The 15,215-nt window shown below is 42.1% G+C and overlaps 1 protein-coding gene across 2 annotated transcripts in view; it reads right to left on the minus strand.

Annotated features, from left to right (window-relative positions):
- Nucleotides 1-612: 612 nt before the first annotated feature.
- The window catches only part of RAD23B (RAD23 homolog B, nucleotide excision repair protein), a 30,090-nt gene continuing 15,487 nt past the window's right edge, over nt 613-15,215 (minus strand). Inside the window, exons 4-10 of one of the 2 annotated variants that reach the window (XM_073542656.1) lie at nt 14,924-15,195; nt 11,756-11,811; nt 6,376-6,503; nt 4,945-5,089; nt 4,598-4,725; nt 4,294-4,470; nt 613-2,054 (exon numbers count right to left, since the gene is read on the minus strand). In XM_073542656.1, the coding sequence (XP_073398757.1) occupies nt 1,941-2,054; nt 4,294-4,470; nt 4,598-4,725; nt 4,945-5,089; nt 6,376-6,503; nt 11,756-11,811; nt 14,924-15,195 (1,020 nt within the window). In that variant the 3' untranslated portion in view covers nt 613-1,940. Of the gene's footprint in view, nt 2,055-4,293; nt 4,474-4,597; nt 4,726-4,944; nt 5,090-6,375; nt 6,504-11,755; nt 11,812-14,923; nt 15,196-15,215 lie in introns of both variants that reach the window. The other variant, XM_073542655.1, reaches the window with a different exon arrangement.

Genomic DNA, 15,215 nt, shown 5'->3' on the forward strand with positions numbered 1-15,215 from the left:
TCACCCGACGCCGGTCACCGGTGAGCGCATTTCTGGCCAGAAGCGCTTGTTAAATGCCGCTGCCAGCATTTGACAGCGGCATTTAACTAACAGCGGCGGACAGCTCACATGTCCCGGCTTTGAGGTGGGCTCACCGCCGGAGACCACATCAAAGCGGCGGCTACTGCCATCGGATGTACTATACCGTACCATGCCAGTAAGGTGTTAATGCTGTTACTATAATGTGCTGCAGGTCTTCAGGACATAAACTCCCAAAGAAAAGACAGACATCTAATATGCAACAATGTACATATAGGAAAACGATGCTTCTACTAGACCAGCGTTTCCCAACTCTGTCCTCATGGTCCCTGCAACACATTTTCAGGATTTCCTTAGTATTACACAGTGAGAACCTGTGGCCATTTCTAATGCCTTGATAATAATTCCATCACCTGTGCAATACTAAGGAAATCCTGAAAACATGGTGTTAGGGGCTCTGAGGACTGGAGTTTCCGAAACACTGCACTAGACAAATGTATGGCCATTGTCGTAAGACCCCAGTTTGCATGAACCTTGACTCAGCCATCTACACAATCACACAAAATACACTGCAATCAATAAATAAGCAGCAAACACTATACAAGGAGAAATTTTAATGTTTTGTGCATTTTTTTGGGGGGTTATACTTTTGTTTCCACTGATTGTTCATCTGTCCATTTGCCCAATGTATAAGCAGTACAAACACAGATATTCTTACAATTCAATTATGTCATGCCTTCTCTGAAAAGAACAGAGGATGTGTTGACCCTCTCAAGCCCTGTCATGCCAGCTTCTTCCAAGCAGAAGGACTTGTTAATTCAATATGGGATGGGGGATGAAACTAAGAATAGAGTGCAAAAAATAAAGAAAAAAAAATATAATAAATCTTGCTATTTGCCTTGCAGTACGTAGCTTGTAATGATAGTTGACTCGTTTACAAAAGGTCTAGGATAAGTATAGGTTAAAATTTGCCAGACAGGTATAGAGGAGGGATTGCACATTCTCAGCCGACATGGAAAACAAGTAGTTACTGGGGGAAGGGTTGGATATGTTACTTAACACACCAAGTGGGTATCAACAAAAACTAAAAAGAAAACAAAAAAAACATGCAAATTGTTTTTAAAACCTTTACTGCAATGTAAAATTGAAGTTAACGAGCAATTAGAAAGCTATTGGTTTTCAATTCCCTAAACGGCAAGAAAAAACAGAAAAGTAAACCTCCTGTGTGCATACTGTTTTCTAAGTCAGAACAGAAAGTGCCCACTTCACACTTATTGATCGGGGTTCTCCTTAAATATCAGCAAATGTGATTTAATGGAAAGAAACAGCTTCAAAATAATTAACGTTCACAGCATTTACCAGGCTCCTGTGCACTGTCATTTTAATTACTCGATGAAGCAGCAGATAATCACCTATTTTTATTTTGGCATTTACATCTCACAAATTTCCTTAAGGTCAAAATCCAGTGTTACCGGGAAAAATTAATAAAAAAAAAAACAAACAAAAAAAAACCAAAACAAGATCTCCAGGTAGCACAGGCTATTTGCTATAGCAATGTTAGATGGAAAAATGGAAAGCAGGGCATTACACTAAATTTCTGGATCTATGAATACTAGTGAAGAAGAAATTGCATCTAGAAGTTAGTAGATTTTTTTCAGAAGGGAATAAATGCCTGCTGAAGCTGGATTTTGGTTGTAATTCGCTTTCTTTTAGCTTTACCATAATACACGCTGAACTGCTCAATTAAAGCAGACTGATGCTTTATGTCCTAGCTTGTCTGAGATTTCCCTAACCCACCCCACCCTTGACTACCATACACCAAATATTGTGGATATGAGCCCAAATCATCCCAGTAAATCCAGTGAGCAAAGTTAGTGTAATGCACTGGTGTGAAGTGAGATAAAAAATACAGTCTCTTCTTTTCAATCGTCATCAAAGTTCTGCTGTAGGAGAAAGTTGGCCGCAAGATTTTCATTCTTTTCACATGCAAAATAAGCCTGTACCACAAGTCCTTCAGGAAATCCTAGTGCTTTTAGCTGGAAAGGAGAAACAAAAAGAAGGTCAGCTTCAAACCTGTGAATACAATCTAATGGGGTGCAGAACCAAACCCCAGCATTATGTGCAACCATTTAGGCCTGTTTCACACTTCAGTTGTTTGACATCAGTTGCAAACCGCCAAAATGTGAATAAATGGATCAGCTTCCGTTTCGCAACAAACGGATGCAACGGTTGGACGGGTCCGCTGCAGCCGCTAAGTGCATGAAATTTAAACAATGCATCACTGTTTACTGAGCACAGCAGATTGAGCTGTGTATAACTCACCCACACCACAGCATTCTGTGCACATTCTATAGTGAGAGCTGCTAATCAGTGCTGGGGGAGAGGTTTGACTAGGGTGCATGAGGCCAATAGTCCTCTAGTGATAACTTACTGCTGATAAAAGACTGATATTTGCCCTTTCAGTACACACCGCCTAGTAAGAGACATCACTAATCAGGGTCTCTGCTCCTACATTATGGTGCTCTCAGATTTGCAATTGGAGACGCAGTGCAGGACCGCCGCTAAGCTACGCCCCCGGCCGTGCCTCCTCCAGTTAGCTCCTCCTCTGATCACGACACTGCACGTGATCAGCGTACCCTATAGTTAGCGTTGGGTACGCTGGTCGTGCGCTGGTACACTTTCGCCGGCGCTTGTGCCCTTTTGGCGCTGCGCCGAGTGCACAAAAAAGCGACGGCGCGTTTGTGCGCTTGGCGGAGCCAAAAAGGAGCAAGTGCCAGCAAAAGTGTACCAGCGCATGACCAGCGTACCTAACGCTAACTATAGGGTATGCTGATCGCATGCAGTGTCATGCGATCAGAGGAGGAGCTGACCGGAGGAGGCACGGCTGGGGGCGGAGCTTAGCGGCAGCCCTGCGCCTCCGAACGCAAATCTGAAAGTATCTTTACATAGCAAAAACAGTGTTGTGGAGTCTATTTTGGTGCAGTTGGGAGTCAAAGCCGGTATAAAATGGAATGACTCAAAATATACAATAAATTGAGCACAGTAGTACAATGCAGGATGTGCTGTAAATGTTTTCATAAGACTTTGGGAAAGTTATGAAATGTCCTATAAATGTCTGTTCTGTTCCTGATCTCGGCTTTTAGGCGAGAGGAATCTGTGCTGCACTTTATGTACATGCTCAGTAGTGAGGCAGTGCTACGGAGCCAGAGTCAAAGAAAATTGAGGAGTTGGAAATTTGGCTTACGGACTCCACAACCCTGGCAAAAACCTGGTGACAGATTCCCATTGAAGTCAGCACTTCTCCATACCAGATATATTTCATATCGGTAGGGAGCAGACTGCTGGGGAGAAGGTTGAGAAGTAGGGACTCAGAAAAAGTTTATAACTGGATGTCTAAAACAGAGAACCTCTCTTAAGCTGAGTGTCTCCAGCAGTGTGCAGCTGGAACATTGTATTTGAATGGAGTCACACTGACATCCCGGGTACCACAACAAGAAAATCACAAAAACCCCCGTTGGATTTTTCTGGGATACTGAGACATGCTAGTCAATGGTTTTGGCCGCTGAACCTGTGACGCAGCCAAAATGTCAGTGTAGCCTACAACCTATAAAAAGATTTCCATGTTTTGTTCTACATCCAACTTGTTCGTCTTCTTGAAAATTGAGAAATGAAAAATTGCAGACACCACCTTCAGAGCTCAGCAGTCATGCTAAGCTTTTATTTTACTTGTGAATTTTACTACAATGGCTTGAAGTTAATTCCAAAAACATGAGCAGGGTAATAAAAGAAAAAAAAAAAAAAAAAACACCAAAAGATCATCTCAAATGGATCCCATGTAGACCATTCCCTCATGGCACTCTCAACCCAACATGTCTCAAAGTATCTGCTGGCACAAGTCTTTTTAATGTATGTTAGGTGTCTGATTCTCACAAGCTACTGTGTCTTTTTAAATCAAAAGATGTGTAATGTGAAGATGGTGAGGAGCAGAATGGTTTTTAGTTTTGTGGTTAGAGCTTTAGTATTATAATCCCTGCTCTGACATTCAAAGTCATGTAGGCAGCTCTAGTTCATGACTGACCGCTATCTTTATGTGCATTTGTACAGGGAAGACGGTCAATCACAGAGTAGGACCTCCTCTACAGGACTCCTAGACCGAGAAAGAGCAGGTATATAAACAAATCAAATAAAGTATATGGAATTGGATCATTTAGCTGCAGATCAGACACCATGTTTAGGTTCTGTTTAAGAGTATATAATGAGATATCCTTTACTTACCCTTTCTATAGCTTCTTTTTCCTGAGGTGTGACTTGAATGTAATTCATATGCCCACTTCCAGCCTCAGCTGCTACTCCTCCTCCTCCTCCACCACCTCCTCTTCCTCCGCCCTGTCCACCCGATTCTGGGACTGGATCATTTAACATCTGAATGAACTGTTCCTGATGTTGACTAATCTGCTGTTATTGAAGAAGATTAAATGAATCTGCACATCTTGCCAAGCCTATGCCGTAAAGATCGCAAGGAAGAAATACCCAACTAGGTGAAATGCCATGAATGCTCAATGTCAAAAAAAGAATATACCTGCAGTAATGAGGGATTTTCCCGTCCTATCTGCTGGAGAAGTGCCGGTAATAAAGAGGGATTCTGCTGAATAATTTGCCTCATCTGCTGAAACTGAGGCTGATTCTGCAAGAAATCAAGGGGATTTCCTAGAAATAAAATAAATAAATATTGTACATACATTGCACATCCAATGCCACAGAGAAATGCAGTTAGTAGAACTTGGCTGAGTGAATTTTGTAGGTTAGGAACATGCAAACCCTCTTTTCCCAAAGCAATCAATATAGAAAGTAGCATTCATACAATACACATTTTATGATGCAACTTACTGTTTCCAGTGAATGATACTGTATATAGCCAAATCTTACCTCCAGCAGAAGGTGTGGAAGGAGTAGTAGTAGAAGTTGCACCTGCCCCAGCCCCAGCTACTGTGGGGAGAGGCTGAGTAGGAACACTACTGACTGCCTGCGGCGGGTCAGCAACTGCTTGACCTTCTCGATCACCTGGAATTCCCTGAAATGGGAAAAAGAAACAATGGAACAATGGATAACTTACACTTTTGATATCATATTGGGTCATTTTTAAAGGGCGTAATGAGGTCAGTTTTGATCCACAATCCCATTAAAGGAGTTGTACAGTCTAAAAGTACAAGTTGTGTGACTGCAGACTTGTGAATCCTCACACTACAGGCACCGTATGCAGTGAGGTTTCTCCGGTACCGGTGCTGGGAGCAGCGGGACTGTGACCACAAGTATGTAATTTGCATACAAGCTGTCATGTGCCAGCTAGACTGTATCCAGCCTCACTCAATGCAAGTGTACAGTCTCGTTGGAATGTGGCCAGAAGTATGCAAATCCTATACTTATGGTCACATGAACCCCTGCTGCCGGTACTGGAGAATCCTCTCAGTGCACGCAATGATAGGATTCCCAAGTCTTCAGTCAGAGCTACTGCAGACATGTAGTTTTAGACCGGACAATCGCTTACAAGGCAATAGTGCGCTCGAGCGATCCTGGTCAGCTAAAAAACCGTGCTTACAAGCTCAACAGACATGAGCTAGTAAGCACCGCGCATGTTCTGCTGCCTAGCTTGTATTTACAAGAACTATCAGACAATACCCATTTACGGAGATGAGAAAACTCCTTTCCTGACATAATGGTCCCCAATTCATTATTGTAGTTTATCCACTGTTATGGAGATATATGCTTTTTGATGGCCAAACAAAAACCAATAACAAAAAACATGTTGGATTCTGCAAGAAAGAAATTAAATTTCAGTTAATACAAGACAAAAAAAGAAAACTGACGAAAAAAACAAAATCACAAATGAATTGGGCCCACAGGATAGAGAATGGAGGAAATTTAGAAAACTGGAGGAAAAGCCTTGATGGTGTAAAACACAGATGAAAATGTTGCTTTTTTTTGCAAAAAAAAAAAAAATACTTGTTTGTAATTTTGTGTCACTTTTGTGGTGGGAAAGTAGGCAACTGGGTGTGGTTAGCTAGCCAAATAGTTCAAAGGCTTTAAAAAAAAAAAAAAATGGCAATTTTTACAGCAGTAAGGGCATGATGTAAATAAAAACTGAAGAAACAATTTTACCAAACTTTAGCATAAATGTCAGTAACGCAGCCTTCAACAAAACTGTCCCCTCATAACAAATCTCACATATTGGCCAAGGAATGTAAAAAGGGAGTCGGACAAGGTGCAAGGGTAAAATGAACGGGCACATTTCTTTCAATTTTTAGAAAAGCTCTTTCTTTCATGCAGTGTAAGGATGGAAAAAGAAGAGGCCATGCTTACCATGAGGAGGTACTCCACTGCCCTGTCAGGGTTATTGAAGCTAGCTCTGAGGGCCGCAATCACTTGTTCTCGCTCGTAGCCCATGGACATGATCTCGGACACCATATTCTCATATGACTGACCAGTTACTGGAACAAGGAGAATGACATGAGGCAGTGGACAGCAGGAATCCTCACAGCTTTCTACTAGACCGTTAGTAAAGCATAAATATCACCAGTAGGCCACGTGTACACTATCAGTACTTGGTCAGTATTTTACCTCAGTATCTGTAAGCCAAAACCAGGAGTGGGAGAGTCAGAGGAAGAGTGTAACAGAAACCCGTCACCACTTCTGGATTTACCACCCACTCCTGGATTTGGCTTACAGATACTGAGGTAAAATACTGACCAAATACTGACCGTGTGACCGTGGCCATATTCTTAGGATAAAAACCCTTTTTTGGCATACATTCACAGCGTCCGTAATAACATTTCACCGATTACAGCCAACTATTTGGGGCATGTAAGTTAGTAATTGTCCTAGGAGACGATTTACATTACTGCCTAAAATGGCTTTATTTGCATTATATAAGAGAACACTGAAAGGCGTGACAAGTTGGGCACACTGACACCATTTTCATATACTATGGCTCAGGAGAGAGGCACTAAATATTGGAGTGTTTATCCTACATGCCATACGCATATACCTATTTCCAGAGATTTTTTTCCTCTTTTCAATGTTCTCACCATAATTGGGTCACAAAGCAGAAACTGAATATCACATACAGTAAATGACAATCATAGGGGGAGAATAAAGTCTATACGTTTTAGTCAGAAGGGTGTGACCAAAATGTGACATCCCCAGACTCAATGGTCACCATGAAAATGCTACAGGCAGCATGTTGTGGAGCTGATACATAGTTTCGTTAAAAAAAAACTAATTTTTTTTTAACCCTTTCATGATATCACGACTTCTATTTACATATTACATGTCCCTGCCTTTGATGCGGGCTCACACCCTGAGCCTGCATCTTGCTCGTTTATCTTATCGGGCGACATAGAAGCTTGGTATAGGCTGCTGCCACCTGGAGGCTGGCACTATTACGGCAATTTAATAAAACTGGCTCCTCCTCAGCACACTACACCCTGCCTGCTGGAGTAGGCGCCCTCAATTTTATGACAAAGCAGTAGGAGAAAAGACAAGGTGCAAGGGTAAAATGAAGAGAAGAGACAAGAATTACGACAAGAAACATAACTGTCCATTTAAATGGACAATCAAGGAAGGGAGCTGTGTCCCCCAATGTAGACTACATTTAATGCGCGCTTCTGGCCATCGGCTGGAAATACGCACACCGCTGACCCCCGGGTCATCGATGCATCAGCATAACAACCAGAGGTCTCATTGAGACCTCTATGGTTGTTGATGCCAAATTGCTATGAGCGCCACCCTGTGGTCGACGCTCATAGCAATGCTGTCATTCTGCTACATAGAGGCGATCTGAGCATTGCCTCTATGTAGCAGAGCCGATCAAGTTGTGGCAGCTTCTAGCCTCCTATGCCAAAAGTTTAAAAAAAGTCTTTAAAAATATGAAAAAAAAATAAACGTTTAATAAACGTTTAAATCACCCCCCTTTCGCCCCATTCAAAATTAAAAAAAAAAAAAATCGAAAAGCCAGAATTCCTTCTTTTGGTTGCTGTGACATTGCATTAAAATGCAATATTGCACGATCAAAAGAACGTATCTGTACAAAAGTGGCATCAATAAAACATCAGCCCGGCAAGCAAATAAGCCATCTCCCAATCTAAGATCACGAAAAATGGAGACGCTACGGGCATCGGAAAATGGCACAATTTTTTTTAAGCAAACTTTTGGAATTTTTTTAATGAACCTAGCAAAAAATGCCAAACTTTCTTTGCAATTTCACCGCACTTGGAATTTTTGTTTCCCGTTTTCAAGTAGACTACATGGTAAAACCAATAGAGTCGTTCAAAAGTACAACTCGTCCCACAAAAAAAAAAAAAAAAGCCCTCGCATGGCCATATTGACGGAAAAATAAAAAAGTTGGCTCTGCGAAGAAGGAGCAGAACACCGGAAAAAGCTCCGGTCATTAAGGGGTTAATAGATCTTATAATAAAAAAGGAGTTCCACAATTGGATGGGTTAAAAAACGTTCCTGTGCTGAAAGATTGCAGCCGTTTCTTTGTGAGGTAAACGTTTCACTGCCTGTTTTATGCAATGATGTACTTCAATCAGCTGTGACCCTATGCAGTCCTGTCTGTATACTCTCTTTTGCTTCCTCCCCTGCCCAGGAGCTGTGGTATGATCAGACCATGCCCCTGCACGGTCAGACACAGCCATTACACAGTACACAGCAGGGGCACATTCTTAAGATTATCTCAGCACAGGGACATTTTATTAAACACATCCAACTGTGGAAATTATTTTTCCAAGATCTATTGGATTAACTTTGTTGGCGAAAAAACCCATTCAGCCCAAATCCTGTTTTCACTTTCCTGACCAGGCCAATTCTTACCACTTTACATGGTGATAACCCTGGGATGCTTCAATGCTAGCACAGATCACAGGCTTTGCTGCAGGGTGACAGAGCTGACACTCGCACCTGATCGCCACTGCGCTCACTGTGAGCCCAAACGACAGCGGTGCAGTACATATACTGCGGTTTGTGGGAAGACAGCTCGGCATATGTACGGCGCATGTCGGGAAGGGGTTAAGTAAAGGGAGCCCATCATGTCCAGCAACACCATTTACCTGCAGACACAGGCTTAGGGTACCGTTACACTTAGCGATGCACCAGTGATCCCGACAACGATATGGATCGCTGGTGCATCGCTAAGTGGTCGCTAGTGAGCTGCCACACAGGCAGATCTCACCAGCGACATAGCAGTGGTCGGGGGTCGCTACTTACCTGTCAGACGAGGCGATCCTGACATCCTCTCGCCCGCGTCCACACGTCGCTCTTCGGCGCCACAGGAAGCGCCCGACGAGAAATGATCCAGGACCTTCTCGCGCGACCAGTGATAATCAGCGGGGGAGCCGGTTGGAAGTAAGTATCACATGTAGCGATATCGCTGCTACATCACAAAATCGGTGACTTTACAGCGATATTGCTAGCGATATCGCAGTGTGTAACGGGGGCTTTAGTCTGCAGGTAAAGTACATGATAGGCTCACAAACATGAGAAGATCGAGCTCAATGAACTTGTGAACCAAATTTTCTTTAGTCACTGAAGTGATCAGTGGACGGTAAAACTGAATCAGCAGTACAGATTACAGGATACGTGACAACATGATAGGCTGCCTTACTGGAGCAAAAAAACATACACTCGGGGGGGAAAAAAATAAGCCATCATCCAGCCCCAGATCCCGAAAAATGGAGATGCTACGGGTCTTGGAACATGGTGACAAATGCAAAAAAAATAAAAAAATTTTTTTCCCACATTTGGGAATCTTTTTCACCACTTAAATAAAAAATAAAACTATACATGTTTGTTATCTGCATACTCGTACTGACCTGAAGAATCATATTGCAAAGTCATGGAAAATAAAACAGTAAATAAAAAAAAAAAAACAAAACACAATGGTGGAATTGCGGATTATTTTGTTTTACTGTTTTCCAGTATACTATATGGTAAAATCAATAGTGCCATTCAAAAGTCCAACTCGTCCTACCAAAAACAAGCCCTCACATGGCTCATATAGCTATACTGATGGGAAAAATAACAGTTATGGCTCTTGGAAGAAGCGGAGGGAAAAAAAAACAAAAATAAAAGGGGATAAAAGAAGTTATACTTCTACAGGGAAAAACGTACATAGACAGTGTTTTTAATATAATGCGCTCCCCAAGATAACTCAAAAATAATTCTTGGAACTTTTTTTTTTTTTTTTTTAAACTGATGCATTTTTCCCAAATTTAAAAAGAGGAAACATAGGAGCAAATCATGTGATCGTCCAATTCAATTGAAGCATTCACATTTAACAAGCTTTTATTACTGTAACCACGCCTTTCAAAGTGAAATGCATTTAGAGTGCAGGACTTTGTAGTATAATCACATTATACACATATACACACACCCCGCAAAGGGTGGACTTCATAGGAGATCGAGGTTTTAACTATATACTGCAAAACAGCAGTACATAGAACAGGAGATTCTGGTGGTATTGCGGAAAAACCGCTTACAAGAAGCATCCCATTCATTTTAATGAATTCCGCACTTTTTGTGCATATTGATGCATTTTTTTCCACGAAAAAACACATCGTGGTAAAAAACGCACCATGCTCATTAATTTCGTGGAAAAAAACGCATGTCTAACTATTTTCTATGAGACTGGGGACGTTCTGGAAAAAACGCTTAAAAACGTACGGTTTCTGCGCAAAAAACACGTGTTTTCTGGGAAGGAGTCCGGTTTTCAGTCTGGAATTTTCTGCATACGTGGGTACATGGCCTTACGCTAGTTTCTCGCATCAATACCCGGCACTGCCGCCAGCACTCCGGCCCTAGTATGCAGCTGCATTTCTATGCAGGCGCACACTCCGGTCCCGAGTGCCAGCGGTAGTGCCGGGTATTGATGCGAGAGTTTCTCGCACCACAATCGCAAGTGTGCCCCCGGCCTTATACATAAGTGCTATACTTCTTTTCATAATTAGCCCTTGTACCTATAACAGATAAGGGGCTGTAATCATATCAAATTTTTCCTCAGATTGAGCGGTCAGCACAATAGTGCGGAGAGTTATCCTACATTGATCCGAGTGTCAGACAAAACTTGCAAAATCCATGTCTATGGATTCGTGAAAGAAAAAAAAAAAAAAAAAAAAAAAAAAAAAAAAAATCAGACAGCGCTCTAATGGCATCTGTTTACGGTCACTTTTTTCATGAACTATATGACAGAATAAACATCCATTCAAGATGAAACTTGGATCAAACAAGACGCTGACCAAAACCAGTAATGAAACTTGGGACTTATTTTAATGTAAGAGAAGTTGCCAAACTGAAGTAGCCTTACTTTATATTTTATGCTATGAAATCCCTGCTACTTCTGCGGAGCCAGGTCCAGTGGGCAGTCCTACTCAGTCATTGAACGCTTCCTTGTCCAAGTGTGCAGAGGGCAGTCAGTAACTGAGTAGGACCGCCCACTGGACCTGGCTGTGCAGAAGCAGCAGGGATTTCATAGCATAAAATTCAAGTGAAACTTCTCCCACAAACTATATATCAATCTGTTCAGCTATTCCTGCTCTATAACATGCTGATAGATTGCACAGCATTTCCAAGCTGACAGGTTCCCTTTAAGCAGCTTTACAAGAAATGCAGTGAGGACAGGAAAAATCTTGCTTCCCTCTCCTACTTTTTCATTACATACAACAAAAAAAACAAACATTAAACCCACCCAGTGCGCTTGTGGCATCTTCAAATAGGGAAGGTCTAGAAGAATCACTGGGTATGCTAAAGTAAAAAAAAACAAAAAACATATATATATATATATATAGTTACACTGAATTGATTACAACAAAGCCAATTAACAGGGTGCATAGTACGCAGGGCTGTGGAGTCGGTATAAAATGTACCAGCAGTACAATACAGGATGTGCAGTAAAGGTTTTCCTAAGAATTTGGGAAAGTTATGAAATGTCCTATAAATGTCTGTTCTGTTGCTGACCTAAGGATCTTGGCTTTTAGTTGAGATTAATCTGTGCTGCACTTTATGTACATGCTCAGTAGTGAGGCCGTGCTGGACCATCATGCCCTATGGGTGCTGTGTGAAGACCATCATATTCTATAGGGGGCTGTGGTAGACATCAATCTAAATTGGAAGCTTTGTTGGATTTCAAACTGTGTGGGTATGGCGTACGTGGTGCAGTCATAAGTTGTAATAATATGTGGACACCATACTGTGTGTGGGCATATTAGGTGCACCATACTCTATGGCAGGGCTCCCCAACTCCAGTCCTCAAGGCCCACCAGCAGGTCATGTTTTCAGGATTTCCCTTGTATTGTACAGGTGATGCAATTATCACCTGGGCAATACTAAAGAAATCCTGAAAACATGATCTGTTGGTGGGTCTTGAGGACTGGAGTTGGGGAACCCTGCGCTATGGAGGCCATGAGTTTTCTAAACCAAGTGCCTCAATACATATCCCTCTCCGAGTCCTGAAAAGTTGGGGAGCATGTCCTTTTGTGCCCAACTCGGGCATTATTACACTAAAGAGGCACTGAGGGTCATTACTAGGCCTCATTCAGAAGTCTGTGTTGCACACAGGGCTGTGGAGTCGGAGTTGATGTCCATTTTGGTGGAGTTGGCATAAAATGGACCGACTCCTAAAATATATAATAAATATGGGTACAGTAGTACAATGCGCGATGTGCTGTAAAAGTTTTTGTAAGACTTTGGGAAAGTTATGAAATGTCCTATAAATGTCTATTCCTGATCTAAGAATCTTGGCTTTTACTTGAGATTAATCTGTGCTGCATTTTACGTACATGCTCAGTAGTGACCAGTGCTGTGGAGACAGGGAAACTGAGGAGTTGGGAGAATTGGCTTACCGACTCTACAGGCATGACAGTACAGTCATGGCCAAAAGTTTAGAGAATGACACAAATATTAATTTTTACAAAGTCTACTGCTTCATTTTTTCTAATGGCAATTTGCATATACTCCAGAATGTTATAAAGAGTGATCAGCTTAACAGCAATTACTTGCAAAGTCAATATTTGCCTAGAAAATTAACTTTATCCCCCAAAACACATTTCAACATCATTGCAGCCCTGCCTTAAAAGGACCAGCTAACATCGTTTCAGTGATTGCTCAATTAACACAGGTGTGGGTGTTGATGAGGACAGGGCTGGAGATCAATCTGTCATGATTAAGTAAGAATAACACCACTGGACACTTTAAAAGGAGGCTGGTGCTTGGCATCATTGTTTCTCTTCTGTTAACCGTGGTTATCTCTAAAGAAACACGTGCAGTCATCATTGCACTGCACAAAAATGGCCTAACAGGGATGAGTATCGCAGCTAGAAAGATTGCACCTCAGTCAACAATCTATCGCATCATCAAGAACTTCAAGGAGAGAGGTTCCCTTGTTGCCAAAAAGGCTCCAGGGCGCCCAAGAAAGACCAGCAAGCGCCAGGACTGTCTCTTAAAAGTGTTTCAGCTGTGGGATCGGGCTACCAGCAGTGCAGAGCTTGCTCAGGAATGGCAGCAGGCAGGTGTGAGTGCATTTTCACGCACTGTGAGGCGGAGACTCTTGGAGCAAGGCCTGGTCTCAAGGAGGGCAGCAAAGAAGCCACTTCTCTCCAGAAAAAACATCATGGACAGACTGATATTCTGCAAGAGGTACAGGGAGTGGACTGCTGAGGACTGGGGTAAAGTCATTTTCTCTGATGAATCCCCTTTTCGATTGTTTGGGACATGTGGAAAACGGCTTATTCGGAGAAGACCAGGTGAACGCTACCACCAGTCTTGTCTCATGCCAACTGTCAAGCATCCTGAAACCATTCATGTGTGGGGTTGCTTCTCAGCCAAGGGAATGGGCTCTCTCTCAGTCTTGCCTAAAAACACAGCCATGAATAAAGAATGGTACCAGAAAGTCCTCCAAGAGCAACTTCTCCCAACCGTCCAAGAGCAGTTTGGCGATCAACAATGCCTTTTTCAACATGATGGAGCACCTTGCCATAAAGCAAAGGTGATAACTAAATGGCTCAGGGAACAAAACAGAGATTTTGGGACCATGGTCTGGAAACTCCCCAGATCTTAATCCCATTGAGAACTTGTGGTCAATCATCAAGAGACAGGTGGACAAACAAAAACCTTCAAATTCAGACAAAATAAAACCATTGATTTTGCAAGAATGGACTGCTATCAGTCAGGACTTGATCCAGATGTTGATTGAGAGTATGCCAGGGAAAATTGCTGAGGTCCTGAAGAAGAAGGGTCAACACTGCAAATATTGACTTGCTGCATTAACTCATTCTAACTGTCAATATAACCTTTTGTTACTCATAATATGATTGTAATTATATTTCTGTATGTGATAAAAACATCTGACAAACACATAAAAACCAGTGGGCAGCAGATCATGTAAAAATATAATATTTGTGTCATTCTCTAAACTTTTGGCCATGACTGTACTCATGTGACATATGATATGAAAGATTCACTAGTGGATACAAATCATTATAAAAAGAAACCATAAAAACAGATGTGAACAGGGCCTTATGTGTACGAGATAAAAATAAAGATGACCACAGACATTCACAAGCAGTTTGTCCAACACTTGATTTACCAACAAGCTTCTCACACATTCATGTATTCCAAATGGGGTGAAAGGTGCCGCTGCCAGACATTGTCTAAAGTTAGAACAAAGGGTTGGGTATGCTGACATTCAACATGTCTCATCATTCTGTCCCATAGCTTAAGAGATGGTTGAAAGGTCATAGTGAAATCGGCACTTTAGGCTTACATAAGTCCAGTGTGTATGACCACCTTTAGATTATGCTAGCAGAAAGTCACCAAGCAATTAAGTGATGAGCACGAAAGGCCAGAGAAATACACTTACCTGCACTCAGTTGAAGTTGGGCTCACTGATTCCTCAGGGCTTTCAGATTTCTCTTCAGGTTTAGGAACAGCCTTAGGAACAGCATTGATGGGGAGCTCTGTAGGCATTGGACTAGGTATAGGGATGTTCGGATTGGGATAAGGGAGAGAGAGGGCATTGGTTCGAGAAATAGGTGTGTATGATGTCAAGGGTGGTGATGGAGGGATGCCAGAAGCAGTGCTGGCAGGCTGGGATGGTGCTGGAGCTGGCACAGATGAACTTGCTGCCTTTGGCTTTAAAAGAAAAAAAAAAA

Source organism: Dendrobates tinctorius, unplaced genomic scaffold (assembly GCF_039654945.1).
Source record: "Dendrobates tinctorius isolate UK_male_01 unplaced genomic scaffold, ASM3965494v1 ptg000128l, whole genome shotgun sequence".
Classification (NCBI taxonomy): Eukaryota; Metazoa; Chordata; class Amphibia; order Anura; family Dendrobatidae; genus Dendrobates; species Dendrobates tinctorius.